The 27,815-nt window shown below is 40.7% G+C and overlaps 1 protein-coding gene across 1 annotated transcript; it reads left to right on the forward strand.

Moving 5' to 3' along the window:
- Positions 1-144: 144 nt before the first annotated feature.
- On the forward strand, positions 145-26,559 carry LOC121308427 (1-aminocyclopropane-1-carboxylate synthase-like protein 1). Its single transcript, XM_041240816.1, has 13 exons — positions 145-347; positions 5,767-5,826; positions 6,201-6,271; positions 7,685-7,754; positions 8,315-8,381; positions 8,663-8,760; positions 8,994-9,071; positions 23,367-23,467; positions 24,452-24,535; positions 25,130-25,175; positions 25,272-25,413; positions 25,826-25,968; positions 26,341-26,559. Exons 1-13 carry the CDS (start codon positions 225-227, stop codon positions 26,500-26,502), a joined length of 1,245 nt encoding a protein of 414 aa, XP_041096750.1. The 5' UTR covers positions 145-224; the 3' UTR covers positions 26,503-26,559.
- Positions 26,560-27,815: the final 1,256 nt, after the last annotated feature.

Here is a 27,815-nt window from a genome sequence, read left to right on the forward strand (position 1 = left end):
TATCGCTGCTAGCAGTATCCATGGGCGTGTCCGATTTAAGCCTTCTATAGATCCTTGGTCTGCAAGGGAAACCATGTATGGGTGCGGCCGTGAGAAAATAGTCTGGGCATGCGCAGTTCGCAAAGTTAAAACATTTGACAGGGACCAAAAATTGTGACACGGGTGTTTGTGTAGTGTTTTATTTGGGAATATATTATTTAATACGTCATTTTCGAGCCTGTGTTATGGAGAATAAAAGTAGACTGCTGTCGTCCAGAGGGGCCCGTATTGCTGGGTATGAAGGTATCCTGGGTAAAGGTTTTGACATGTACGTGAGAGATCCTTACGAGCAAGACACAAATCCCCAGGTAACTTGAAATTAAATTAGATAAAAACAACTAGTGGTGTGCTAACAGTTAAATGTGTTCTAAAAGTCTTCGTGTGTCAGAATAATTCATTTTCAAATGATTGTTTCATTACCCATTCTAGAGCGAGTCAGATTCTAAATCTGGCCACAGCAGAGCTCTCTGTTCTCCGTTTTTATGAGATACCTGAAGGTGCTGGAGACAGGTGTGGCAACAGGGTACCACACACACACACACACACACACACACACACACACACACACACACACACACACACACACACACACACACACACACACACACACACACACACACACACACACACACACACACACACACACACACACACACACACACACACACACACACACACACACCTTTAACAGATAAATCAAATAAATCCACAAATTAAGAAAACCAGAACTGTGTTGATAAACAATAATCCTAACGTTTCGCTTGCTATGTCGCAGCTTCTACAAAGGAACATTGAAGCTTTTAACAAAGTATGTAAATTAAATGAGCGCGGAAAAGCCGACATTCTTCATCTTGTAACACTGTTGAAACATGTGTTACCATTCCATGTAATTTGTGTCCGAAGCAGTAAATAACTGTATAACTTAAAAATCAAATAAATAAAACCTATTTTTTTTAGGTATTTGGCTATAAAGCTAAACAAATACTTTGTAGCCAGCTGTTTAATTTTTTTTTTATCAATATATTAATTAAATGTATTTTGAAGTAAATTAAACGATGTCTGTGGGACAACAAGCTCGTGTTTAGTCGTAGTCATCTTAGTATTGTTGTTGCAAACTTTAAATAACAAGTAAAGTATAAATATATAACCTGCTTCAATATTTGACGTAGTTGTTATACTGCTTTGGTAGTTTGTAGTTTTTACATGACAGTAATTTTATCAATTGTAATACGAGAAAAAAAGGCATGGCTGATTTTTGTCTGTTGTAAAAGCAGCTACTAGACTTTATCCAAGTACAAACTCGGTCTCATTCATTTTGTGATAATTCTGTATTACAAAATGTTTCAAGTACACTATTAGTACAGTATTACATCTTACATTGATATAGCAACACGTAAAATCATATTTTTATTCCATTGAATAAGTAACTGTGGTATTTCAGGGGTTAAGTTGTTTTGGGCTACCCTTGCCTTCTGTAACACCCGCTCGGTCACAGGGGCTATAGCACACAGTCATATTTTAATGTGGCTACGCCAGTTCAGTGCAATTAACACATAATATTAAATACATGACGAGGTTATTTTTATTCAGATACAGAATTAAAATACAGGAAACAATGTTACCAAAAAAAAAAAAATGAGTCGAAAAATGCACATAAAAACAATGAAAACGTTTTTATTGGACAGCAGGGTTAAAAGTAACAACAATTTTTTTAAATATAGGCTACAAGTGGTCACATTAGCCTTTCCATCATAATTAAGATTTATCAAACTCCACAGTGCAAACATATTTATTTGTTTGTTTGGTGGTGGTGGTGGTGTTGTTGTTGTTGTTGTTGTTGTTTTTAAATTTTGCCACCATCTTTTTCACTCTAGTATTTCTCATTGAACGTCAATCATACTGGAAGGTCGGGACAATCCAGTTAGTGAATCGATGATAGTGTCCCCGCCCTTCCAGTATGGTTGACACTCTTTGAGAAATTAACTGGAATGAAAAATGTATTTTGTAGTGCGAAGATGTCGTTTAATTTCAATGTATTAAAATTAGTCCGGGGGGGGGATACAATGGCTGCGGCGCTGTGAGAGAGGTATTGCTAAAGAACGCAGACTCGCAGTTTAGCGAACACAGGGTGGTGCTGCGTGCGCAACTCGCACTAGACATCATCATTATATGCGACAGCCCGATCACATGATAAGGGTGATGAATTTAGGTGCTAGATGTAAGTTTATTTCATTACAATAACCTATCCCAAAACCTAAGGTTCGTGGGAACTTTAAACAGACACGACAATAACCTAATCCTAAACCTAAGGTTTGTGGGGTGTTGGCCGTGGATCACCAATTAATTCTCAGAGGGTAATCACGCCCTGTTTATGGTCACGTGGTAGTGTTGAGCGTGAATAAACCTTTACTTAAATTATGAGTTGCGCACGCAGCACTGCCTTGTGATAGCTACGTTCGAGGGCGAATCTGTGCGAGCCTTTGTTCTGCAACAACGACTGTGTTCCATTCCAAAAAGTCCAGGAGTGATCACTTCTAAAGGAAGTAGGGCGTAGGGTGCACAAACATGTTTCAATTGGAACACACTTTAGCCTCATCATTCACGGCCAGGGAAAGGCATCATTATTTGTCAGCGCTAGAAATGTATACAGTCTGCTATAATATAATGTCATTTTACGCAGCATTGTATTTTAAGTTAGTTGGGTATAAATGTACACTTTGGTGGTGTTGATGTTTTGCTTTATTTCAAGCAAACAAACATTGAACAGAAGTTTGTATATCTTTAATTTATTATTAGTTTTTGGAACATATATTCATAAAATGAAGTGGTGAAATTCTACTCCAAATGTTTGATTTAAAAGAGGCGAAGCATTACACGATTAAAACAATTCGAAATAAGAAAGCAAGAAAAACGTGTGCTTTTTAAAAATCATGTAATTTATTTTAGAAGGAAGATTGTAATATTGCTGGCAACGTGTAAAGTTTATTTCTCGTTTGTGTGTGTGTGTGTGTGTGTGTGTGTGTCTTGTCATGATATGAGTTGATATCCTATTGATGTATAAATTAGTTTCAACAAAAGCATACAAAAATAGTCTGCCATAGAACAAACTCGGGAGGTAGTTGACATTGTTTGTATGTGTAAGAGATTCTGCTCTTTTAAATATTGCTATGCTTACGTAGTTATTGATTGTAAGCACTAATAAAACATTTGCTTTTCGTGTTTTCATTTTATATTCCTGCGTATATAAAATAACATAATACTAACCAATACAACTGAGATATGTAAATACAGTGAAACTCTGATGAAACGTACCGCCTTGGGACCATAAAATTAGTATGTTATAACCGAGGTATGTAATAACCAGGTACTGTACTGTACCTGCACAAAACCCCCAAATTTTAAAAAACTACTGTAAAAACCAGTACTAATTTATTAATGTACATATACAATGTATGTCCAGTAGTTTACATTTTTATTGCAGTAGAAACAATTACTACATGTAACTGCAGTACTACACAATACAGTATTTTTTACATTCTGTATTTTTATATGTACAGTATTACATATGGTCAGCTAAATAAAAATTTAAAAAATGTACCTGTACTGAATACTGTACTGTAATTAGTTCAGTATTGTTAATTTACACATCACAGTATATTTGCATAAAACTACAGTGGCTTGGTACTGGATGTTTTGTAAATGCATTTTGCAAAACTTACTGTACCACACACACATCTGCAGATATGACAGACTTATGCAAAACCGTTGTGAACGAGCAGTAAACAATGCATTGCACTCGTACTGTAAAGAAATAATTAATTAAAAACAAAACGGTACAGTAATTACTGTATAGAAACAACAAAACCCAAAACAATAACATACTAAAATCAAAGAATAGAGTAATAAACACAATGCAGTACACTTTACCATACAAACTGCATATTGTACGTTGCTTGTTTAAGAAATCTTTCATAGATGTCAGCTGCAGCGACTGCTTTTTAAACTTTAGCTCTTCAAGTTTAACTACTGAGTCCATGAACTGATCTCTACTTGGCTGGCTCATCACAAAACCTTTAACAAAATCAAGCGCTTGTGTGTACTAATGGTACTAATGCATCTCTTTATTTTTTAAACAACTTGAGAAGCGTATCTTCTAATTCAACGTATATCGAAGTGCGTAACCGTTTACAGGCAGGTGCATATACTGAAGAATCAATCACCAAATGGATTTTCTCCCGACTTTTCCATATCGTATTCACTGTGCTTTTGGACAACCCCAGTTCACTACATAATTGTGCCTGCTTTCGTCCCTTTTTGATTTCACTGATAATGTAGAGTTTATCCTTGAGCGAGATAGACAGTCGTTTAGCGCACGCCATGTTAGTACAGTACATGTACTGTAATCAAGAGCAACGCTATCCGCTGCACAGAAGTGCTGCGTGCTAACGCGGTGCGTGCCTAATAACAGGAAATGTGTACTATAAGAGTATATACTAAACAAGCTTTTTAAAAATGATTTAATACGATATTTATTTGGGCCCACGATACAGGTTCATTATATCAGAGTGTACGTTATATACCAGGTATGTTGTAAACGAATTTGACAGTGTACATAAAAAAGAAATTGAAAGTGAATAGAAATATTAAAAAATACATTTTAAATTAAAACCCATCAAGTAGAGAACGCAATAAATTTGTCTCGAACACTGGTTTATATTTATCTGGGGACACGTACAAGAATCACTTGAGTGTTATATGACACATGAAGCATAATATTGTTATGTTATATGAGTGCTAATTACATTTGTAGACGAACTCCAATTCTCTGGCTCAATCTTTGTCTTTAAGCCGCAATGCTTGGTGGGTTATAAAAAGAAAACCTCTTCTGCAGAAGTGAGCATCAAGTATAGACTACTTGTACACTTCGGGAATGCCCACTTGAAAGCCCCATTCGAAGGGAGCATTTTATGTTCACTACGGATTGGAACACCCCTTAACATGGCCGCTGCCCACTTCCGCCCTTCGATCTTCACTGTGTAGGGCGCATTTTCATGAATTGGAACATAGCCTATATACTCTTGGGCGCCGTTGGATACCGGTGTCTACTTTGGCTAAATAACTAGCCTATACAGTTGGCCTATATTTGAAAAATGATAATAAAGTTGTTAAGTTTTAGAAATACTGGTCATTTACTCTCACGTCTAGGTTCCTATGGATAATGAAAGTATATATTCATCTGGTACGCAGTATGTTCATGTTTATTTAAAACATAAATTGAAAGTGTGTAAGAGACCATGTATACTGTGTGATCCAGCATTTAAAGAAACGGGCTTGTAACAAGGAGGTACCCGGTTCAAGTCCCAGTTCAGCCACTGACTCATTGTGTAACCCCGAGCAAGTCACTTAACCTCCTTGTGCTCCGTCTTTCGGGTGAGACGTTGTTGTAAGTGACTCTGCAGCTGATGCATAGTTCACACACCCTAATCTTGTATCTTGTAAAGTGCTTTGTGATGGTGGTCCACTATGAAAGGCACAATATAAAGATTATTATTAAGTCTACTTACAGTAGTTGGTACTGGATTTTTAATAGTTTTGTAAAAATTCAGTTTTTGTAAACATGCCACTAATGCGTAATCTAAATGTGTTTTTACAAAGCACTGCTTGTGTTCATCCACATGTGCGATGCACAAAAAAAGACATATTCATGAACTACATGTTCTTTTTCAGGGAATCTTAAACTTGGGAACCAGTGAAAACAAGCTGTGCTATGATATTATACATGAACGAGTAAGTAAATGTCTCCCTGAATGTTGGTGTACAAAAACAAAATGCATTTCACAGTCGGGCTATTCTAAAACAGCTCTATTCGTTATTTAACATGTGTGTGTCTGTCTGTCTTTAAAACATGCAGATAATTTGTTAAATAAGAAATATGTTTTGGGTTTTTTTTTTTGTAACTTACTTACAACCTACTTAACTGACTGGACAAAAAACTAGACTGTCATTAATGGGTAACATCTGTTGATTCTCTCACGTTTCTTTCCAGTGGTGTATAAAGAGCTACTGTAGTATGAATGCACTCAATCAATTTCAAATACAAAATATTCCCTGCAATTGTTATTTTTTTAGATCAGGCTCCACAGCTTTTGTATCTTTTATAGCTGACAAGACCTGGTATGAATTCTCTGGATCCTCACCTGTTGCAGTACTCGAATGTACAGGGCCTAGAAAGGTAAGAATACAACAAACAGATGCACAGTTTTGTTTTTTTTAGAACCTTTTACCCCCTGTAAATTGTGGTGAACTTTACTAAAGCCAGGATAAAATCAATAGGTCATACTGCAGGGTCTCATGGCTGCAGAATATTCTTATTTTTTATATTAAAAGTTGAAATTTCAAGTTCAATAGGAACTACAGAAATTAATTATAGAGTTCTTGCTTATTCTGTGTGTTCTACCAACTCTATAACTAGTATACAAATGTAAGTAATTTCTGTAAGTACTTTACTAAGTCTAAGTTTTGTGAAATGACAAAAACTGTTTCTGACAGATTATGGTTGTGACTACATTAGGAGTTGGCAGTCTTCATGCGTATTTGCAGGGGCGTATTGCTGGGGGGTCATGGGTGAGCGCCACTCCCCCACTTCTCTTGGGTAGGGAGAGCACTGCTTCCAAACTTAACATGTAGAATATTGAACTGTTTTGCTCCTATTAATATATGGAGATATACATGTGTATAACCCATACAAATAAGTAAAGAATACAATAACCGTAAGAAACCATTGAGAGATAAATAATGAAAAAAAAATGAATATAGCTTGCCTGATCTGGAACAACAGGTGTGAATAATAATGTAGAGCGGTGAAGGGAACCTGTATTAATGCTGTGCTGAGATGTCAGCGTTTTACAATTACATGTAATAATTGGAACAGTTCTTATTTTTAGACCCATATATAAGAAATAATGTAGATAAAATAAGCAAAAACAATATTTAAAAGATAAAACTCAATCGCAACAAACAAATAAAGGATACCTGTGGCCTTACACGTCTTTTTTTGCAAATGGATGCGCTTCTGTTTCAAAACCTCAGTCTCATTAACGCTTAAACAGCTGCAATAGGACAGTGAGATGAGCTGATTCTGGACCAAACCATTCAGTATACGAGAAGGAGGAGTGTTACGCATAGGATTAATAATGACAGTGTTTTAATCGTGTGTGTGTGTGTTGGTGTATGAAACTGTTTGTGAAAATATGTACAGTATTTGTTTGTTTATTTATCTTTAATATAAATAACTGTAAGGCTAGTTGCTTTACAATAATACCTAAATAGCTGATTGTCTGAATTTGTAATCAATTGGTACAGTTGTTATCCCTTTCAAATACCGTAGCTACTAGTGATAAACTGCGGTTTTGTTGAGTGTATGGAGAAACTGGGACTGCAGGTGGCGTGGTAGTGTTGAGAGAGGGGCGGGGCTTGTAGATAAGAGACCCCTCACTTTTAAATATAGTACTACACCAGTGTACTTGCCACAATGGCTTCAGTTGTCATTTTGACACAAATGCATTTTCTAATGCCAACTGTATGCCTGTATGTAATGTAGGCTTGAAAATGTAGATATATTTCTACATTTAACTGTGCATTTCAGTTTCAGAGAAGAAATTGCCAAATTTCTCACAGAATATGCCAGAGCCCAAAATCCACTGGACCCGGAGAACGTAAGAACAAGCAGTGCTTCATTTAAATTTTTTTTAGCTTACATTTTATTATTACTATTTGTGTCTTCTGGATTTTTTTATTTTATTTTATTTATTTAGTTTACAGCTATGGTCTAATTCAGGGCTTCTCAACCCTGGTCCTGGGGACCCCCTGTGTCTGCTGGTTTTCATTCCAAGTGAGCCTCATTTACTTAACTAGACCCTTAATTGAACTGATAATTTGCTTAATTAGACCTTTTTACTTGTTTTCAGCTGATGGACAGTTGCATATTTCATGTTAGCTATAACATTTGATAAGTAACTTGAACTGCAACTGTTTAAGAGCTGAAAACAAGTACAAATATCTAATTAAGCAAATTATTAGTTCAGTGAAAATAATAATGAAAACCAGCAGACAGAGGGTCTCCAAGACCAAGTTTGAGAACCCCCAGTCTAATTCTAGAGCAAGACACAGACTTTTTTGTTACTGGCACAAGGTCATATGACTTGTATAGTGTTACAGTGAATCAGAAATGTTGTATAATGAATATGGTTTGCATTGATTTCTGTGTTTGGTTTAGGTTGTGGTCATGAATGGATGCTGCTCTGTTATTGCTTCACTCACTGCTGTTTTGTGTGATTCAGAAGGTGTGTAAAACCTGTTAACTAATTGGCAATGTTATCAGTGGTCCTTCTTGTACTGTAATGAACACTGTTTGGACCATGCTACCTACCAGAATGCAGCAGTTGATATATAGTGCTACATTGTAAATATTTGGACATCAACTACTGTAACATTGAAAAGATCCAAAAGATTCTCGGCACATTATAGGGGAGATCAGTAATAGTGTTAATAAAGCTAATAAGAGAATAAAATAGATTTGATAAAATATGCAATTTGAATTGGTGATGCTGTTTTTTTCTATTAGATGCTTACCTAATCCCAACACCCTATTACGGGAGTGTGTATCCAGATTCATGGCTCTACGGAAAAGTAAGACCAGTGCATGTCCAGCTGGACAGCAAGGCAAGTAAAGGTTAATGCGGTCTCTAGTGATTTGTGTGTTTTTGCTCCCATCTTATTGTTTTAAAACTGATCCACTGTTATTAAAAGTAGCACTGGCTCTACACATCACCTTCTCGACCGTACACATCTTATACCCTTATATTCATATGGCTTATATTCTTATGTTGTTAACATTTTAATAGCACACGATCTGAAACAGTTGTTTCATAGAGGATTTGTCAACTGTCTTGCAGATGTCTGATGGGGAAACTCATCCCTTTATGTTGACAGTTAAAAAACTAGAAGATACCATGACAGAGGCCACAAAGCAGGTACAGTCACCCATCTCTGAATGCTGTGTCCTGTTCAGCTTTACTCCTAGTAAAGTTGTATAGATGTTGAACAGAATTTTATTTTGCAGGAAATAAAATGATCTGGGCTCTTTCCTTACATAGGTTTAATTTTTTGGTGTGTATTTTATTAAATGAAGGTGAGAATCAAGTATCTGGCAGCTCCCAACCATTCAAACTATATTTGCTGAATGATAGATGCTTCTTGAAGAAAAGTGTTGGTGACGTTAAGACTGATCTCTCTAAAGACTGCCCCAGTACTGTCATATGATCTTTTAGTTTCCAAATAACAAACCACAATCTTTGAGATATTGGGGTCTATTTAATTGATGTAAACACTGGCATCTACATTTCACTATTGTTTTAATGTTAAATTAATAAGTCAGATTATATCTTTAATAAAAGTGAATCTTTGCAGCCACATTTATTTTTATTTCAGTCTCACAATACCTTATTTCTGACAACTTAGAAATACAGACTTTATTTGCCCTGCTGTATAGACACACTGATGAAAATGTACCACTGAACTATGGCTGCCATGGGACTTGGTTTGTTTGGGGTTTTTGAGCTCCTACAGTATGTCTGTTTCTGAATGTGTGTCTGTATTATAGGAATTGTTGAGACAATAAATAATATTGTTTTGTGGTGTTTTGATGGTTGTTGGCAGGGATGGGTTAATTTCCTATCCCTGCCAAAATACATGTGAGAATGTGGCTGGAGCTAAACTGAATTACCGATGATAATTAGGCCCAAACCACATGGTATTTAAGGAGAGAAAAAGTCCTTTGTTTGGAGAGGAGTGTTTGTGCAGTGCTGTTATTATCTTGAAAACTTTTAGTGAAGACTAATGCCCAGCCTTTGAGCTGGTTATTTAGTTCCTGTTTGTTGTGTGTGAGACCTGTTTTGATTAACCTTTTATTTTCGCTCTGTGAGCAGTACTGTTTTTTTGTTTGTACAATCTTTTTATTTTTGTTCTTATTAAAAGTGCGCACCAGCGCTTAAACTGCATTTTCCTGACTCTGAGTCTTCCCTCTGCGGCTATACTGTCAGAGTGCGATTTCAGCAAACCTAGTTTGAAGCTAGTTCTCTGGTAGCTTTTTCTCTATATGCAATCACCTACAGATGTTTAAATATGATTTATGTAATGGAATTTTGAACACTGGTTTGGTTTACGTGCAGTTTAGAAATTCCAAATTCTCTCCAGCTGTGAAAATGTGACATTCCTCATGCTTTAGTAAGTACATAACCAAAGCATGGTATCACTAAAAAGGATGGGTAAATTATCTTCTCACACTAAAACACTCACAAATTGAATAAAAACATATGTAATTTTTGCACCGTAACAAGTTTGAAAGCCATAACATATGTCTCTTAACAGTACTATAAGATGCCATTCATGTTGCACTAACCTTACGTAGCATATATCATGGGTACCTATCAAGAACAAAAAGTCACATTTCTACCACGAAATTGGCATAGCTTATAATTTGTGGCAGTGGTCTCCAATATTATTTCTATGTACTACTGACCTCAGCACCAGGGTAGAGTGACTGTGTATGGAGTTGAATTAAAATCTTTTAACCCTAATTAATAGGGCAAAAGTTGTTTTACAAGAATGAAAACATGAAAAAAATACAGTTGGTTCCACAAATTTGTTCAAAAAGACAAATGTGGGGCTTAACATCAGCTTTCTACAAGACTTACAGAATGAGTTTCCAGAAGGTTGCAAAAATGCCTAGGTTGTTTAGCATCTACTGAGGAATTTGCTGAACTCGCACTGTATGGTCTTGATTACAAATTATACAAAATATATAAGACATTCTACTGGTGAGAGCCTGGCACTGTCCCTATGGAATTTAGATTCAGGTATTTTACTTAGGTCATTTAATTTTGAAGTAGAATTTCTCTCACTCAGTGAACACTACATATGTAATCCCAAATTGCCCGAAATGTACTTCCAAAATAGCATGCCAAAAAGGTGACTTAAAAAAAGAAACGTGTATGTAAACCAAGGCATTGTTTCAAGAATGTAAAATTCCATAAAATAGGAATATCTCAAGGCTTGAAATGCACATATATGGATTTTCATCTGAAGGCTTCATCTGCTCTGAAGTAACCGTCAGATTACATTGTAAAATTGGTAGTGTTTTATTTTTGTTTATTTAAAACACAACTATAAATGACATATACACCTATTCAATTGATCTTAACAGTGGCAGATACAGACTGAGTTTTACATACATACCAAAGGGACTTGCATATGCTGTTAAGTCTCCAAAACTTTGAAACAGCTGTGGTCTGGTTTCACAGACCCAGATAGTCTTGGACTATATAATGTTACCTAATGTAAGCAACTGTGGTCTGTGAAACCAACAGAAATAAACAAATCCCTTGGGCCAGATGAGATCCTCCCAATAGTACTCAAAGAAATGAAATAAGTTATTTACAAACCGCTAACCAAGATCATGCAACAGTTTACCAACAGACTGGAGAATTGCAAGCGTAATACCGATCCACAAAAAGGGAGACAAAGCCGAAACAGGTAACTACAGACCAATAAGCCTGACTTCTATTATATGTAAACTTCTGGAAACTATAATAAGATCCAAAATGGAAAATTACCTATATGCTAACGGTATACTAGGAGACAGTCAGCATGGCTTTAGGAAAGGGATATCATGTCTAACTAACCTGATGATTTTTTTGAGGATGCAGCATCAATAATGGATAATTGCAAAGCATATGACATGGTTTATTTAAATTTCCAGAAAGCTTTTGACAAAGACCTGCATAAAAGATTAGTTCCCAAACTGAGCACAGTAGGGATTTAAGGAAATGCAGGCACATGGATTAGGGAGTGGTTAACATGTAGAAAACAGACTGTACTGGTTAGAGGAGAAACCTCAAAATGGAGACAGTTAACAAGTGGAGAACCACAGGGATCAGTATTAGGTTCTCTGCTCTTCCAAATCTACATTAATGGCTTAGATTCTTGTATAGTAAGCAAACTTGTTAAATTTGCAGACGACACAAAAGTAGGAGGAGTGGCAAACACTGTTGCAGCAGCAAAGGTCATTCAAAATGATCTAGACAGCATTCAGAACTGGGCAGACACGTGGCAAATGACATTTAATAGTGAAAAGTGTAAGATACTGCATGCAGGCAATCAAAATGTCCACTATAAATACCATAAGGGAGACACTGAAATTGAAGAAGGAATCTATGAAAAAGATGTAAGAGTTTATGTTGACTCAGAAATGTCTTCATCTAGACAATGTGGGGAAGCTATAAAAAATACCAACAAAATGCTCAGCTATATTGTGAAAAGTGTTGAATTTAAATCAAGTGAAGTAATGTTAAAACTGTACAATGCACTAGTAAGACCTCATCTTGAATATTGTGTTCAGTTCTGGTCACCCTGCTACAAAAAGATATTGCTGCTCTAGAAAGAGTTCAAAGAAGAGCGACCAGAATTATTCCGGGTTTAAAAGGCATGTCATATGCAGACCGGCTAAAATATTTGAATCTATTCAGTCATGAACAAAGACAATCTGATTTAAGCACACAAAATTCTAAAAGGTATTGACAATGACAACCCAAGGGACTTTTTTGACCTGAAAAATGAAGTGGGTCACAAATGGAGATCAGTTAAAGCATTCAGAACAGAAGATAGGAGGCACTTTTTTACACAGAGAACTGTGGGAGTCTGTGGCAAAGTGCTGAGTGGATACAGGTAAGTACAGTGCAGAGTGGATGCAAAATAGACAGACAATGAATTTCAGGTGCAAGGGTGCTTATTGATATGATTAGCAATGTCCAGAGCCTTATGGCAAATACCTGTAAATAATACATGATCAAAGTGATACAGCGGCACGTGTCACTTTGTTTTGTAAATCCCTCGGGTTTGACCTGAAACCAAAAGTCTAGTCTTTCTTTCACCCACACAAAACACAGACACAGTTTCTACAGTGAGTGAATTAAGTGCTCGTGATGAAAAGACAGTTCTCTTTGAAAAGTGAAGTGCTGATGTCCAGGTTTGATGCTGGCCTGCAGCTGCAGTTCCAGATCATGTTAGTAATCTTTATTAGAAAACAAACAGTTTTAACAAGACAACTGACAAACACAACTCATGTTTCTTTAAATACTGGGTCTCCTTTTAGGTCATTCTTAACCATTTACAAAGGAACAGATTACTTCGCTATGACTCCTTGGTTAACGAGCGCATCCGCTTCTCCAATCCGCGAATGACACGCCGTTGCCCGTCCGGGTCATTGAGTTTGGGTACCGTAGCTCCGCCCCTTTTCTAGCCGGCCAACTTCCACCTAACCCTGGTGTAACAGGGAGAGATCTGTGCTGACTCTGCTGGCGTGTTCACGGGCTGCAGGAAGAGGGTGGCAGTCGCCCAACAACCGCCTGTGAGTCATGGCAGTGACACAGGGAGGTGGGAAAGTGTGAGTGTGGACTTTCCCCCTCTCTGAATGGCCGAGAGGCGGGTCTTGGGTGATTGTCGGTCCTATAAAATAACGCTCCGTTGTTTCCTCAGGTCTGCCCACTTAGACGCACCGAGAGTGCGGAAGCTCTGATCCAGGACGGGGAATCAGGCGAAACAAAGAGAGTTTCACAGCGAGACAGAGAGAGCGGGGAACCCTTGGGCAGACCCCGGCGTATTGTAAAAGAGCAGGCTAGTTAGCCTACAGAGTAGGACGGTGATCCGGGTTGCGGGTAGCGGCGACCGGGATAACGCTGCCGAGTGCAGCACCTTTTATTTGTAGTTTTATTACTGTTTTATTTTCCCTTGTTCTTTTCGCCTTCTGTTTTCATTATTATTTCTTTGAGCACCTGCGAGTGCATTTGCAGGTCGTGTACCAGCTGTGGTATTTCCGTGGTGCTGTCTATCATCGTTGATAGGCAGCCCACGGTCAACAGTGCCCTCTACCGGAGAGAAAAAAAAAAAATACAAGGAAAGAAAAAGAGCCGGCCTAAAATAAAACTGGGCACCTGTGTGGTGTTTCCCAAATACACCTGTCTGTCTCCTTGTCAGTGAATTACCCACACCCCTTCCACACGTGGTGTTAGAAGTGGGATTCACTGGCACTGCCCCAAGCAGTGCAGCTATAGAAGGAGCAGACGAGCCATGGATGCTACGCAGTTTGCGGCGATGATGGACCTCCTGCGCCAGACGCTCACCGCAGCAGTGCAGGGGGCGGCAAGACCCGCAGCTCCAGACCCCCAGTTGCAACGCCCCACAAAAATGACGGCCGAGGATCGACCTGACGCCTATTTGGAGGTGTTTGAAGCTATGGCGACCTCGGCCGGGTGGGATCCAGCCCGGTGGGCTAGTTACCTGCTTCCTCAGCTCACGGGGGAGGCGCAAGCAGCAGCGAGAACGCTGTCCCCGGAACGGATGATGGATTACCCCACGCTGAAAACCGTCATCCTTAATCGCGTGGGGGCCACACCGGAGGGGTATCGGAAGAAATTCCGAGAGGAGCAGTTTGCGGTAGGGGAGCACCCACGAGCCATCGCCCACCGTCTGAAGGATTACGCACTGGGTTGGTTGAACCCGGAGCTGAACACCAAAGCCAGGGTGGTGGAGATGATCGTGGTGGAGCGCTTCCTGGAATGTCTAGCCCCGGAACCTCGGCTGTGGGTCCAGCGGCAGGCACCAGACACGCTGGACCGGGCGGTCGAACTTGCCGAGCGGTACCAGGCAGCAGAACCAACGCCCGCGAAACTGCCCGGGAGGAGTGCGGCTACTGGATCGCCACCTCAACTGGCCCCAGAAAGGGCGAAGGGACTGGGGGGTAGGGGTAGTCCAGGATTTGGTCGGGGGGTGTCGGCGGGAGCTCCCGGCCCGGGTACTGGGGCAGGGTGGGGATACCCACGGGCTGCTGCAGTGTCGGACCGGGGTCTCGCGCGGACGCCTTATCGGCGAGCCCCTTTTATGGCTCCAGTGTTTCCCCCTCTTTTCAAAACTTTGGGGAGAGAAACCAGCCCACCGAGGTGTTGGACGCGCAGGGAGGTGGGTCACCTCTCCCGGGACTGCCCCGTGATGGAGTGTGACCTCAGCCGACCAGGTAGGCACGTTCAATTACCTCAGTCACTTCAGCACACGGGTTTTGTTATTCCTGTGACAGTGGATGGTACAAAAACCCAGGCTCTCCTGGACTCAGGGTGTAGTCAGTCTCTAGTACAGGAGAGCCTAATCTCACCGGGGCATAAACGTATATTGGGACGGGTGCATATTAAATGTATTCATGGGGATGTCCGCTCCTATCCCAAGATAAATGTGTGTATGACTATTGGCCAGCAGGTGACGCAGGTGCAGGTAGGATTATGTCCTCGATTGCCGGTACCAGTAGTTCTGGGGCGGGACTGTGAGCAGTTTAAAGATTGGTTGGCTGCTCTGACAGCCCCGTCTTCTTTATTGGCTAAGAAAGAGGAAGTAATTGGAGAGATTTTTCCCTTTCGCGATCCAGAATGGTTTTGCCATAGATTTAAACCCCGTAAAACTAAACGGGAGCGTCGGATCGCTAAGAATGAGGGCTGGCAATGGAGGGAGTCGGAGAAGTTCCAGGTGGGGGCGGTTGGTGAAGAGTCCGGGGGGGAGGTCGCGGAGCCAGCGCAGGCGTCTGGCTCGGCTGCCTCTGCTCGGGACCGACCTGACCCCGAGTTGGAAGCCATGGGAGCTGATTTCTTAGCTCGCTCCCGTGACTTCCGACTCGAGCAAGGGCGTGACGACGTGCTGGGCAGGCTCTTTGACCAAGCAGCGGTGGTTAATGGTCGGGTGGTCGAGCCCAGACGCGCCGCCACGTACCCCCACTTTGAAATTGATCGAGACCTACTGTACCGTGTTGATAAATTACCCCAGACCGGTGAAGTGCGTCATCAGTTGCTCATTCCTCAGCCCTTTAAGGAGGATTTGTTGCAGCTGGCTCACGCTATTCCCCTGTCTGGTCATTTGGGAAGGGATAAAACTAAAGCAAGGCTTGTGTCACGGTTCTTCTGGCTGGGGCTGGATGGCGATGTTAAGCGGTTTTGTGAGCGTTGTGGGGAATGTCAGAAGGCCAGCCCTAGAGCCGTTCCACGAGCCCCTCTGGTGCCTTTGCCCCTAGTGGAAGCTCCGTTTGAGCGTATTGGGATGGACATAGTTGGGCCACTAGAAAGGAGTGCGGCAGGATACACCCACCTACTTGTCATTCTGGATTACGCTACGCGTTATCCAGAGGCAATTCCCCTCCGATCTATGTCCGCTAAGTCTGTTGCCAACGAGCTTGTGAAGGTTTTTTCCCGGGTGGGGATTCCCAAAGAGATACTAACCGATCAAGGCACCAATTTTATGTCCCGACTAATCCGCGGAACATGTAAGCTTTTGGGAATTAAGACCATTAGGACCTCTGTGTTTCATCCTCAGACAGACGGTTTGGTGGAACGCTTTAATAAGACCCTTAAGAACATGTTGCGCAGATTTATTCGTAGTGATGTGCGTTACTGGGACCAGCTGATTCCTCCCCTTCTCTTTGCGATCAGAGAGGTTCCCCAGGCTTCCACGGGGTTTTCACCATTCGAGCTGTTGTATGGGCGGAGACCCCGGGGCGTGCTCGATCTGGTCAGAGAGATGTGGGAGGAGCAGCAGGACAATTCGACCAATACAGTCCGGTATGTGTTGGACCTGCGCAAACGTCTTGAGTCTGTTGGGAAATGGGCGCATGACAATTTGCAGCAGGCGCAGCACAGACAGGAGACACAATATAACCGAGGAGCCCGGTTGCGCACATTTCAGCCGGGGGATAAGGTACTTCTTTTACTACCCAGTTCTGAGTCGAAACTCTTGGCTAAGTGGCAAGGACCCTTTGAGGTTACACGCCAGGTTGGGAAGGTGGACTATGAGATCTGCCAGCCGGAGCGACGGACAGAGAAACACATTTACCATATCAATCTTTTAAAGCCTTGGTTACAGCCAGAGGCGTTGTTAGTGGCGCATGCAGATGACGTCACGGACCTGGGACCTGATCTTTCTGTGTTGGCAAGAAAAGGATCGGTACAGATTGCTGAGAATCTGACACCAACGCAGAAATGTCAGGCTCGCGGTCTGGTGGCGGAGTTTCCTGACGTGTTCTCTTCAGTCCCGGGGCAGACTCGAGTAGCCCATCATCACATTGATATTGAGCCGGGGGCGCTAGTTCGCCAGAGGCCGTACCGTATACCTGAGCGTAAAAGACAGGTAATAAAAGCGGAAATTGACGAAATGCTGAGACTGGGGGTAATAGAAGAGTCCCAAAGTGACTGGAACAGTCCGATCGTTTTAGTCGATAAGCCAGACGGGTCAACTCGATTTTGCATTGATTTCAGACGAATCAATGAGAAATCGAAATTTGACGCTTATCCGATGCCCCGAGTAGATGAGTTGCTGGAGCGTCTAGGCACGGCTCATTTTATGACGACACTGGATTTAACGAAGGGGTACTGGCAGATACCCCTGACTCCGGAATCTAGAGAGAGGACGGCGTTTTCGACTCCCTTCGGGTTGTACCAATTCAGGACCATGCCCTTTGGGTTGCACGGAGCCCCCGCCACTTTCCAGCGGATGATGGATCGCATCTTGCGGCCCCATCAGCAGTACGCCGCTGCTTACATAGATGACGTGGTTATCCACAGTGAGGATTGGCCGAGTCATCTGTGTAAGGTAGCGGCGGTGCTGCAATCCTTGCGGGAGGCGGGGCTCACTGCTAACCCAAAGAAGTGTGCCATTGGGAAGAGTGAGTCGGAGTATTTGGGGTATCGAGTAGGGGGCGGCCAGATCAGACCGCTAGTTGCTAAGGTGAAAGCCTTGGCTGACTGGCCGGTTCCTACAACCAAAACCCAGGTGCGCTCTTTCTTGGGACTAGCGGGCTATTATAGAAAGTTCATCCCGAGTTTCGCTACGCTCGCTGCTCCCTTGACAGACCTCACCCGGAAGGCTGCCCCAAATACGGTTCAGTGGACGGAGTCGTGCCAGAGGGCCTTTCTCGCCTTGAAGCGGAGGCTGTGTAGTAAGCCAGTACTATGCAGCCCGGATTTTGGTAAGAGGTTCACCCTGCAGACGGATGCGTCAGAGACAGGTCTCGGGGCAGTGTTGTCGCAGGAGGTTCGGGGAAGCGAGCACCCAGTCCTGTATATCAGCAGGAAGCTCCTTCCCCGCGAGAAAAATTATAGCACCATCGAGAAGGAGTGTCTCGCAGTAAAATGGGCAGTCGAGTCACTCCGGTACTACCTCCTGGGGCGACACTTCACCCTGGTTACAGATCATGCCCCCTTAGCATGGCTTCACCGGATGAAAGATAGCAATGCCAGAATCACACGGTGGTACTTGGCCTTGCAGCCCTATGCCTTCAGGGTAGTCCACCGAGCAGGAAAGCTGCATCAAAACGCAGACTTTTTCTCTCGGGAAGGCATGGGGGTGTAAGATTTTCGAATGAACCGGTGGTGTCATTCTGAGGGGAAGGATATGTAACAGGGAGAGATCTGTGCTGACTCTGCTGGCGTGTTCACGGGCTGCAGGAAGAGGGCGGCAGTCGCCCAACAACCGCCTGTGAGTCATGGCAGTGACACGGGGAGGTGGGAAAGTGTGAGTGTGGACTTTCCCCCTCTCTGAATGGCCGAGAGGCGGGTCTTGGGTGATTGTCGGTCCTATAAAATAACGCTCTGTTGTTTCCTCAGGTCTGCCCACTTAGACGCACCGACGGAAGCTCTGATCCAGGACGGGGAATCAGGCGAAACAAAGAGAGTTTCACAGCGAGACAGAGAGAGCGGGGAACCCTTGGGCAGACCCCGGCGTATTGTAAAAGAGCAGGCTAGTTAGCCTACAGAGTAGGACGGTGATCCGGGTCGTGCGGGTAGCGGCGACCGGGATAACGCTGCCGAGTGCAGCACCTTTTATTTGTAGTTTTATTACTGTTTTATTTTCCCTTGTTCTTTTCGCCTTCTGTTTTCATTATTATTTCTTTGAGCACCTGCGAGTGCATTTGCAGGTCGTGTACCAGCTGTGGTATTTCCGTGGTGCTGTCTATCATCGTTGATAGGCAGCCCACGGTCAACAGTGCCCTCTACCGGAGAGAAAAAAAAAAAATACAAGGAAAGAAAAAGAGCCGGCCTAAAATAAAACTGGGCACCTGTGTGGTGTTTCCCAAATACACCTGTCTGTCTCCTTGTCAGTGAATTACCCACACCCCTTCCACACCTGGGAATAAATTGTCATGCTTTTTAGTCCAGGGTATTTTGTTCTCTTTACATAGCGCCCTCACAGGTCGGGAGGGAGATCTAACACCAAGCATCATTCAATCTCTGTAACAGTCTGGTACCAACTCTCCAGTAATGTTGTTAAAGCTTACATCCTGGGATCCTTCAGGAAACTGCTTGATGAGATTCTGGGATCAATAAGCTACTAATAACCACACAAGCCTCCTCATTTTTTAAAACTTTTTTATGTTCTAAATGGCTTTATGTTAATGATCTTTACATACATTATATGTGTACTCATTAAAAAAAAAAAAAAAAAAAAAAAGTTTTTTGGACTTGCTAAATTTAAAGATGTTTTAATTTCATATGTTCCATGGTGTCATGATGTTTAAGCAACTATGTAGGAAATTAAACAGTTAGCAACTCTCCATAAAGGATGTCTGCAGTATTTAGAAAGATATAGAGAGGGCATGGAGCTAAATGTCCAGTATTTGTTTAGATTACTATGCAGATGTGTTATATTTTGCAGACATCCTTGGTGTATGGTCTCCATACATACACACACACAGGTTAAATGCGGTTGCGAGTTCACCTTTTGCTCTTAATATGGTTTTGATACACACAGTTCTGTTACAAAGGGCAGCGACAACCGTGCTAGTTAATCCTGTTCAGAGCAAGTATTGAGTGTGGTTATTAATTCAGTTCCGTTAGTTAATGTGCACTAACTGTGTGTGTGAGTATTACAACCGTACAAACACAACCCCAGTTGGTGCTCGTGGATTTTTGCGTAACTAATGATGTTATTGTTTATCAGACAGTTCTGTGTGATAAACATGGCTAATATATACATACACACAGTGCCTATAGAAAGTCTACACACCCTTTCCAAATTTACTTTATGCCTTATAGGCTTGAATTAAAATGCATTAAAATATTTTTTTTCATTTATCAACACATCCTACCCCACAACTTCCAAGTGAAAAAAATATTCTAGAAATTTGTAGAAAATGAATTAAAAATAAAAACTGAAATAGCTTGGTTGGATAAGTGTCCACACCCTTTGTAATAGCAATCCTAAATTAGCTCAGGTGTAACCAATCACCTTCAAAATCACACACCAAGTTAAGTGGCCTCCACCTGTGTTAAATTGTAGTGATTCACATGATTTCAGGATAAATTCAACAGTTCCTGTAGGTTCTGCTGGGTAGTGCATTTCAAAGCAAAGACTCAACCATGAGCACCAAGGCGCTTTCAAAAGAACTCCGGGAAAAAGTTGTTGAAAGGCACAGATCAGGGGATTGGTATAAAAAAATATCAGACCTTGAATATCCCTTGGAACATGGTCAAGACGATTACTAAGAAGTGGAAGGTGTATGGCACCATCAAGACCCTGTCTAGATCAGGCCGTCCCTCCAAACTGGATGACCGAGCAAGAAGGAGACTGATCAGAGAGGTTACCAAGAGGCCAAAGGCAACTTTACAAGAGCTACAGGCTTTTATGGCCAAGACTGGTAAAAGCAGGGGCGGCGCCATGCTTGGGCTTGAGGGGCCTGGGCCCACCCATTTTGCTCATGGGCCCACCGAGTTATGGAGCGATTGACAATTAAAAACATTTCATGCCAAACTGTATCAGACTGTAATCCGCTGTGGTGAGTCTAGCTCATCCTCGTGGTTCAAAAAATATATGCATCCCACCCACCTCAGTACCGTTGTCATGGTTATGAAAAAATGATTGGTGATTGGACAGCTCAGATATGAGATTTTGCGTCTTCAATGGTATAGTATCGAAATTAAGCACATTGGCAGCAAACATACAGGAACTTTTCTTTCATTGCAAGGCACGCAAGCATCCAGCTTGTGCAGCTGCTGTTTAGTTATTTATACTGTATAAATGGGTAATTGTATGTACAAAACAATGTGATATCTTGTAACAATTGTAAGTCGCCCTGGATAAGGGTGTCTGCTAAGAAATACAATAATACAGAATGGCTGGCCAACCTTGCAGTAAACCAGTGCTATAGTTGTGTCTTACGCAGTAGCTATGTCCCGACAAATTTTGTAAAAATAAAACAAACCAGCAATCAACAAATACGCCAGTAATGTAAGCTCACTTTGGGAAGTCGAATACGCTTTTGAGAGATTTTGTCAGATTTTGTCATTTTCTTTATGTGTGGTAGTGACTTGTAGCTCGATAACATTACAGAATTTGTGCTGCTGTGCCTTTTGTGGTAAATCGGATGTCCGACTGTCAAAATGTTTTGGTAGAGTGTGCGTTCTTGGAGAATATGGTGCTATTTCTGACAGTATAGAGAGTGTCCTCAGTATGCATATTGGTAATTACGTCATTACGTTTACGTCATTAAGTCATAAACGTCCCGTCCATGAAAATTTGGTGCCCAGCCAGGAATTAAATCCTGCTGCCACCACTGGGTCAAAGTGTACATGTGACAACAATATCCCAAGCACTCCACAAATCTGGCCTATATGGTAGGGTGGCAAGAGGGAAGCCATTACTCAAGCCCACTTTGAACCCCTTTGAAGTATGCAAAACACTCAGGAGATTCTGTAGCCATGCGGCAAAAAGTTTTGTGGTCTGATGAAACTAAAATGGAACTTTTAGGCCTAAATACAAAGCGTTATGTTTGGCGCAAACCCAACACAGCGCATCACCCAAAGAACACCATCCCTACTATGAAGCATGGTGGTGGCAGCATCATGTTATGGGGATTTTTCTCATTGGCAGGGACTGGTGCACTTGTCAGGATAGAAAGGAAAATAAATGGAGCAAAGTACAGAGAAGTCCTTGAGGAAAACCTGCTGCCCTCTGCAAGAAAGCTGAAACTGGGACATAAGTTTACCTTTTAGCATGACAACAACCCAAAGCATAGAGCCAAAGCTACACTGGAGCGGCTAAGGAACAAAAAGGTAAATGTCCTTGAGTGGCCCAGTCAGAGCCCCGACCTAAATGCAATTGAAAATTTGTGGCATGACTTGAAGATTGCTGTCCATCAACGCTCCCCAAGGAACTTGACAGAGCTTGAACAGTTTAGTAAAGAAGAATGGTGAAATATTGCCAAATCTAGGTGTGCAAAGTTGATAGAGACCTATCCCATCAGACTCACAGCTGTAATTGCTGCCAAAGATGCTTCCACCAAGTATTAACTCAGGGGGGTGGAGACTTATCCAATTATGATCTTTCAGTTTTGTATTTTTAATATATGATTTTTTTTCCCAATAAAAACTTTTTTCCCCTTAACAGTGTGGCGTATGGTGTGTAGATAAGATTAATTTAAATGCACAAAACTCTGTATCCCCAAACGTCTCAGTGCGACCAGAACTCGTTTTTCCACCGATACCGAACAGCTCATGTGTGTGTTCTGGCACTCCAGGAAATGTCTCCATAAATGACAAAGATGCATATATAACTCCTTAGACAAGCGTACATTTTTAATCCAGTCATTTGGAAACCACTGAAGTCGGTCCGGAAACCACTCAAGTCGGTCCCACCAGCCTTCTGGTCAGAAGATCGCTCAAATGTTTCGATCTGCCGTCATGCTATTGCAGGTTGTCACCACTGTGTTTAGCAGTGCAGAAAAAGCAAAACGGCAGCTCCCTGTTTTTGCAGAAAAGAGCATAGCTGTGCTTGACAAGCTCTCGATCGATTACGTACAGTACTTTCTTCCAAAAGCATAAACAAAAAGACAGCCTCCATGTTGTCACACAAAACCTTACGATCGGGGTGTAATGATGCCCTTGTTCAGTTTAAACAGGGAGTGCGCTCACTTAAGTAATTGAAGGTGTGTGTGTGTGTGTGTGTGTGTACAACAAACAACCGCAGAGAGTGCAGTTTGTAAATACGGTTGTCGAACCAACTGCAGTGTGAGTGTGTACGTAGCCTATGTCAGTTTTATTTAAAGCCCCTTATACGTACAGATGTTAAAAATATAATAACGCTTTTGCTGGTTTATTGAAGTAGAGACAGTTGTCAAGTTGTTTTTTTATTTTTTTTATTTTAATGCATCTTGTTGGCTCTCCTACCATCAGTGTTTTATTTTTCAGGGCATCAGAGTCAGAGCTTTAATCCTGATCAACCCTCACAATCCATTAGGGGACATTTACCCTGCACACTTACTGAAAGAATGTCTAATCTTTGCACACAGGTTTGAGTCCCAAAATGATTGGTGTGGGCTGCCATTTTCCATAACACAGTTTAAGGAAGTAAACATTACTTTGTTAATTTCCTGGGCACTCACTGTTGGAATTGAGCTGATTATTTACCTGCAAAAATACTTAGCCCTTTTGAGGCTGCTTTGGGAGAAATTGGTGCCGTCCTTGTGGAAGTGCTGAATCATACAAAACAATTACCTATTAGAGCTAATTAAATAATGCAAAAATGAAACCTTCCCAGCATAGTCTGCTGTATAAATTGATGGGTTTTACTTTAAATTGATCTAATTAGCAATTGAACAATAAAATAAAATATTTCACAATTTAGTGTCATTGAAATCCCTTGGAATATTGCCTCTGTCATGCACTCCTCAAAGTGGCCAAACTGAAGTAATTTTGTTTCTATTGAAAATCCTAAACTTTTACAATAAAAAATGGATATGCTTCTAATTGGTATAATGTATATAAAAAGCTTCATACCAATAGAAAATATTTCTTTGTACAGCCTGATTTGGGCTCATTAGGATGTAGATTTGGTGAAATATAACATAAATGGGAACCCAGAAAATGAACAAAGTCTGTTTTATAGAAAAAAGTAGATTACCATATGTAAAGTGGGTTTTACTAACATACTATAGATGTAGTTTCTTGGAAATGCATGAATTTTAAATGCCACAAGCTTTCAGTAAAAGTTGTGGTTTTACAAGGATGTTTGGCTTTGGGATATGTGGAGTAGAAGATGTGTGGATTTGGTTGGAATGTATGTTTAGATTTGTTGTTGTTTTTGGGTATGGGTCCCACTGATTTAACAAAGAACCACATGGATAACCGAGATTAGATACAATACACAGTTTACAGAGATATGAATAGTGACTAGACAGTGATAGACCGTTCACCCCATCAGCTCCTGCATGGATGTGTTAATAATCATGTTTACATTATTATTTTTCTAAATGTTTCTTTCTATTGGCATACAGATATGGACTGCATGTAATCATTGATGAAATTTACATGCTATCAGTGTATGACGGCACCTTCACCAGTGTTCACAGTTTAGACAGGTAAAATAAAGCACTGTTCTCTTTACTGCATGTTTATTGCTTACTGTTGTTGCATTACACCATTTTTTCTTAGAATTGTAATTGACGCTGTTTATTATTCACATATCCTGTCTTATTGATTACCCGGGGCCTACCCTACCACTAATACTGGAGAAACTTGCACTTTGAAATTTATTACATTTCTTCTGTATTTCTATATCAACCACTATTGTTGTAATAGAAAAACAGCAACATGTGGCTTTTATTTAGTCAAAACCACAGAAATGTGACATCTGGACCTCATACTTGGCACAATTTGTAATGTAATTTAGTTGTGCCATTCTAAACCATTAGTATACAAAGTCATAGAAAAAAAAGTCATTTATTGAAATTAAATTAACATAACACTTGTGACTATAACAGAACATGGAATACTGTAGCTAAAATAACCTGTCCCTTTAATTCGTATACAGCAATTTTTATGTTCATCCTTGTGCCATCTGATAGACACATCTATTTCACATGCATTTTTACGTTGGATTTAAATATTTATTTTGTTGAACTTGCATGCCACTACTATCATGTTACTATTTTAAAACCCCTGTATGTTTACAGATTGCCTGACCCAGAAAGAACACACGTTATATGGGGATTTAGTAAAGTAAGTATGGTTTAGACCATTCCTGTAGAATCCATACTGTTAAGATTCAGGATCCAGAAGTGCTGTAACTGGTTTAAACTTTTCCTTGCCTTCTAGGATTTTGCCATGTGTGGAGTTCGAGTCGGAACTGTGTACACCCAGAGCAAAGAAGTGCGAAAAGCACTTAATCAGCTGGCCTGTTTCCATGGTTGCGCTGGCCCAGTGCAGCAGCTTCTTAGTCGTCTGATTTGGGACCAAGGTAATCACTGCTATGTAACTATTAGGCAGTCAGAATTAAAACTGTCCACATATAAATAAATAAATTGAAAAAACAATTAATTTCAAGCAGGGTGGTACAATTGAGTGATTTTATAAGATGTACAGCTCAGTAACTGGATTAGGTTTTTTATTAGTTCTGGTAAATTTTGAACTCCCAGAATAGCCATTCAAGTGGTACTGTTGTTATTCCGCTATAAAAAATACTATATACATTAATTACTGCAAAATCTGTGATTTCTGGAATTATTCAGCTTTCCGTTCAAGCACTAACTATGTCTTTCAACCAATTTGTAACGGGGGATCTTCTGCTCCATATTGGATTTTTGCCAATTTAATATTTTGTGCAGATTTCCTCTACTGAACAGTGTATTGTTGTTATTTTTTCTTCCCAGAGTGGATAAACAATACATTTCTGCCCGCTAACAGAAGACGACTCCTGAAGTCACGGAGCATTCTTGTTAATGGACTTCAAAAACTCAACATCCCGGTGCTTAAATGTTGTGCTGGGCTTTTTGTGTGGGCTGATTTCAGAAAGGTGAGTTTACATCATGAATTACTGCACAGGAACATGACAGTTTCTCAGCGGCTATCGACAGTGAGACTATATGGATATATTTTGGAATCACTCACTCAGTTGTGATAATATTTTGTGTGGTCATTCCTTAATACAAGTCCTGGAGGATATCCAAATCCAGTTGATCTTAGTAACTTACTTTTGGACGAGTTGTGGACTGTTATTGGTTGGTCTGACCAAGACTTTGATTTTGATTAGTGATCAAGTTATTAATTCTCTGAGATATTGAGGGCTGTATTTTGGGAACTTATTCCAACTTAATGGTGATTTTGATGTAGGTTGTGGTGACTGACAAAATTTCGGTGCAGCACTAATGGTTTCCACATTTCTCAGTTCTTAAAGACTCAGACATTCAAAGCAGAAATGGACCTGTGGTGGAAGCTGATCCATGAAAAGGTTTACATCAGTCCAGGACAGGCTTTTTACTGCTGTGAACCAGGGTGGTTTAGACTGGTGTTTTCAGATACCATCAACAAGATCCAGTTGGGCAAGTAAACTGAGCATTTTAGTGATGTGGGAATGTGAATAATAATAATTTAAAAACGTTATTCATGTTCTTTTACATTACTTTGGGGACTAGAATAAATAATAAAAAAGGAATTTAAATAAGTTGACAATACAGCCAAATATGCTTTTAACAACCACCAACAGCTACATTTTTAAGTTGTTTTATAGCTGCGGTTCGCAACCGGGGATCTGGGGGGGGGGGGGGGGGGGGTGGATTTCAAACTTTTAGGGGGGGGGGGGGGGTTGGTGAGTTCTAACAGTAATTATAGTAACATTTCTAAATAAACTTTTGCACACGTCTGAATATGAATGCTAGAAACTCCCATATATTACTTCTTTAGTCTAGAAAACCACACTTAAAGCAGAGACCCAATCACAGATGATTTTGTGTTTAAGAATCAGAAACAGTTCAGTTCCCACCGCAAGCATTTTATGCTATGTTTAAATTATTATTATTTTTTTAAAAGTCATGCACTCTCTGACAGGTATTGAAAGGTTGCAGCAAGCTTTGGGGGTGCTGGCTGCTTGTGGCGGTGAGGACATTCCAACACTCGTCTCTGGAGAGGAATCCACATCAGAGCCAGAAATTATAGATTCAGACACTGAAGAACAGATGTCACACAGCTGAAGACAATAGTTGTCTATTAAATACATTTGCCATGAATATGTTTTGGTATGTTTGCAATTATACCTGCACTGTTATGTTAAAAGCATGTGCATTTACTAGATTCATTTTACAAATTACATTTACAAAATGAGGTTTCTCTCTGTAAAATGTTCTAGGTTTTCTATGGGTGTGTCTCATCTCATCTTTCTTTTTTTTTTTACTTAATAAAGCTGACTTTATAGAACTTGTGTGTTCAAACTGAATGTGCATTCTCATTGAATACTTCTATGGGTTAGATTAGGGTTTAGCAACACGAACTGCATAACTTCAGCAGCAAAAAAAGGCTCCTATACAGCAGCTTTGTTGAAGTCTTCCTTTACGACGGAAGCCTGTTTTCTTAGTTGTCAGCAGAGAAATTCATACGAACACTAATCAAAAGGGAAATGAATACATAGCAATGTGGGCTTTGAATATTGTGCTGTTTTTTTTTTTTTCTTATGTTGCAAAAAGGTAATAGAAACAACAGCAGAATGTAATATGGGACAGGTGTTTGTTTGTTTTTTTTTTTGGGGGGGGTGTATGGCCTTCCTTTGTTAATTTCAAAATGGAAACCACTGGTTTATCAGAGTCTTTAAACACACCCATAATGTACAATACTATAGTTTACTGTATGGAACAATTAAGAAATACCTGA

The sequence above is a fragment of the Polyodon spathula genome, chromosome 3 (genome assembly GCF_017654505.1).
Source record: "Polyodon spathula isolate WHYD16114869_AA chromosome 3, ASM1765450v1, whole genome shotgun sequence".
Taxonomy (NCBI): Eukaryota; Metazoa; Chordata; class Actinopteri; order Acipenseriformes; family Polyodontidae; genus Polyodon; species Polyodon spathula.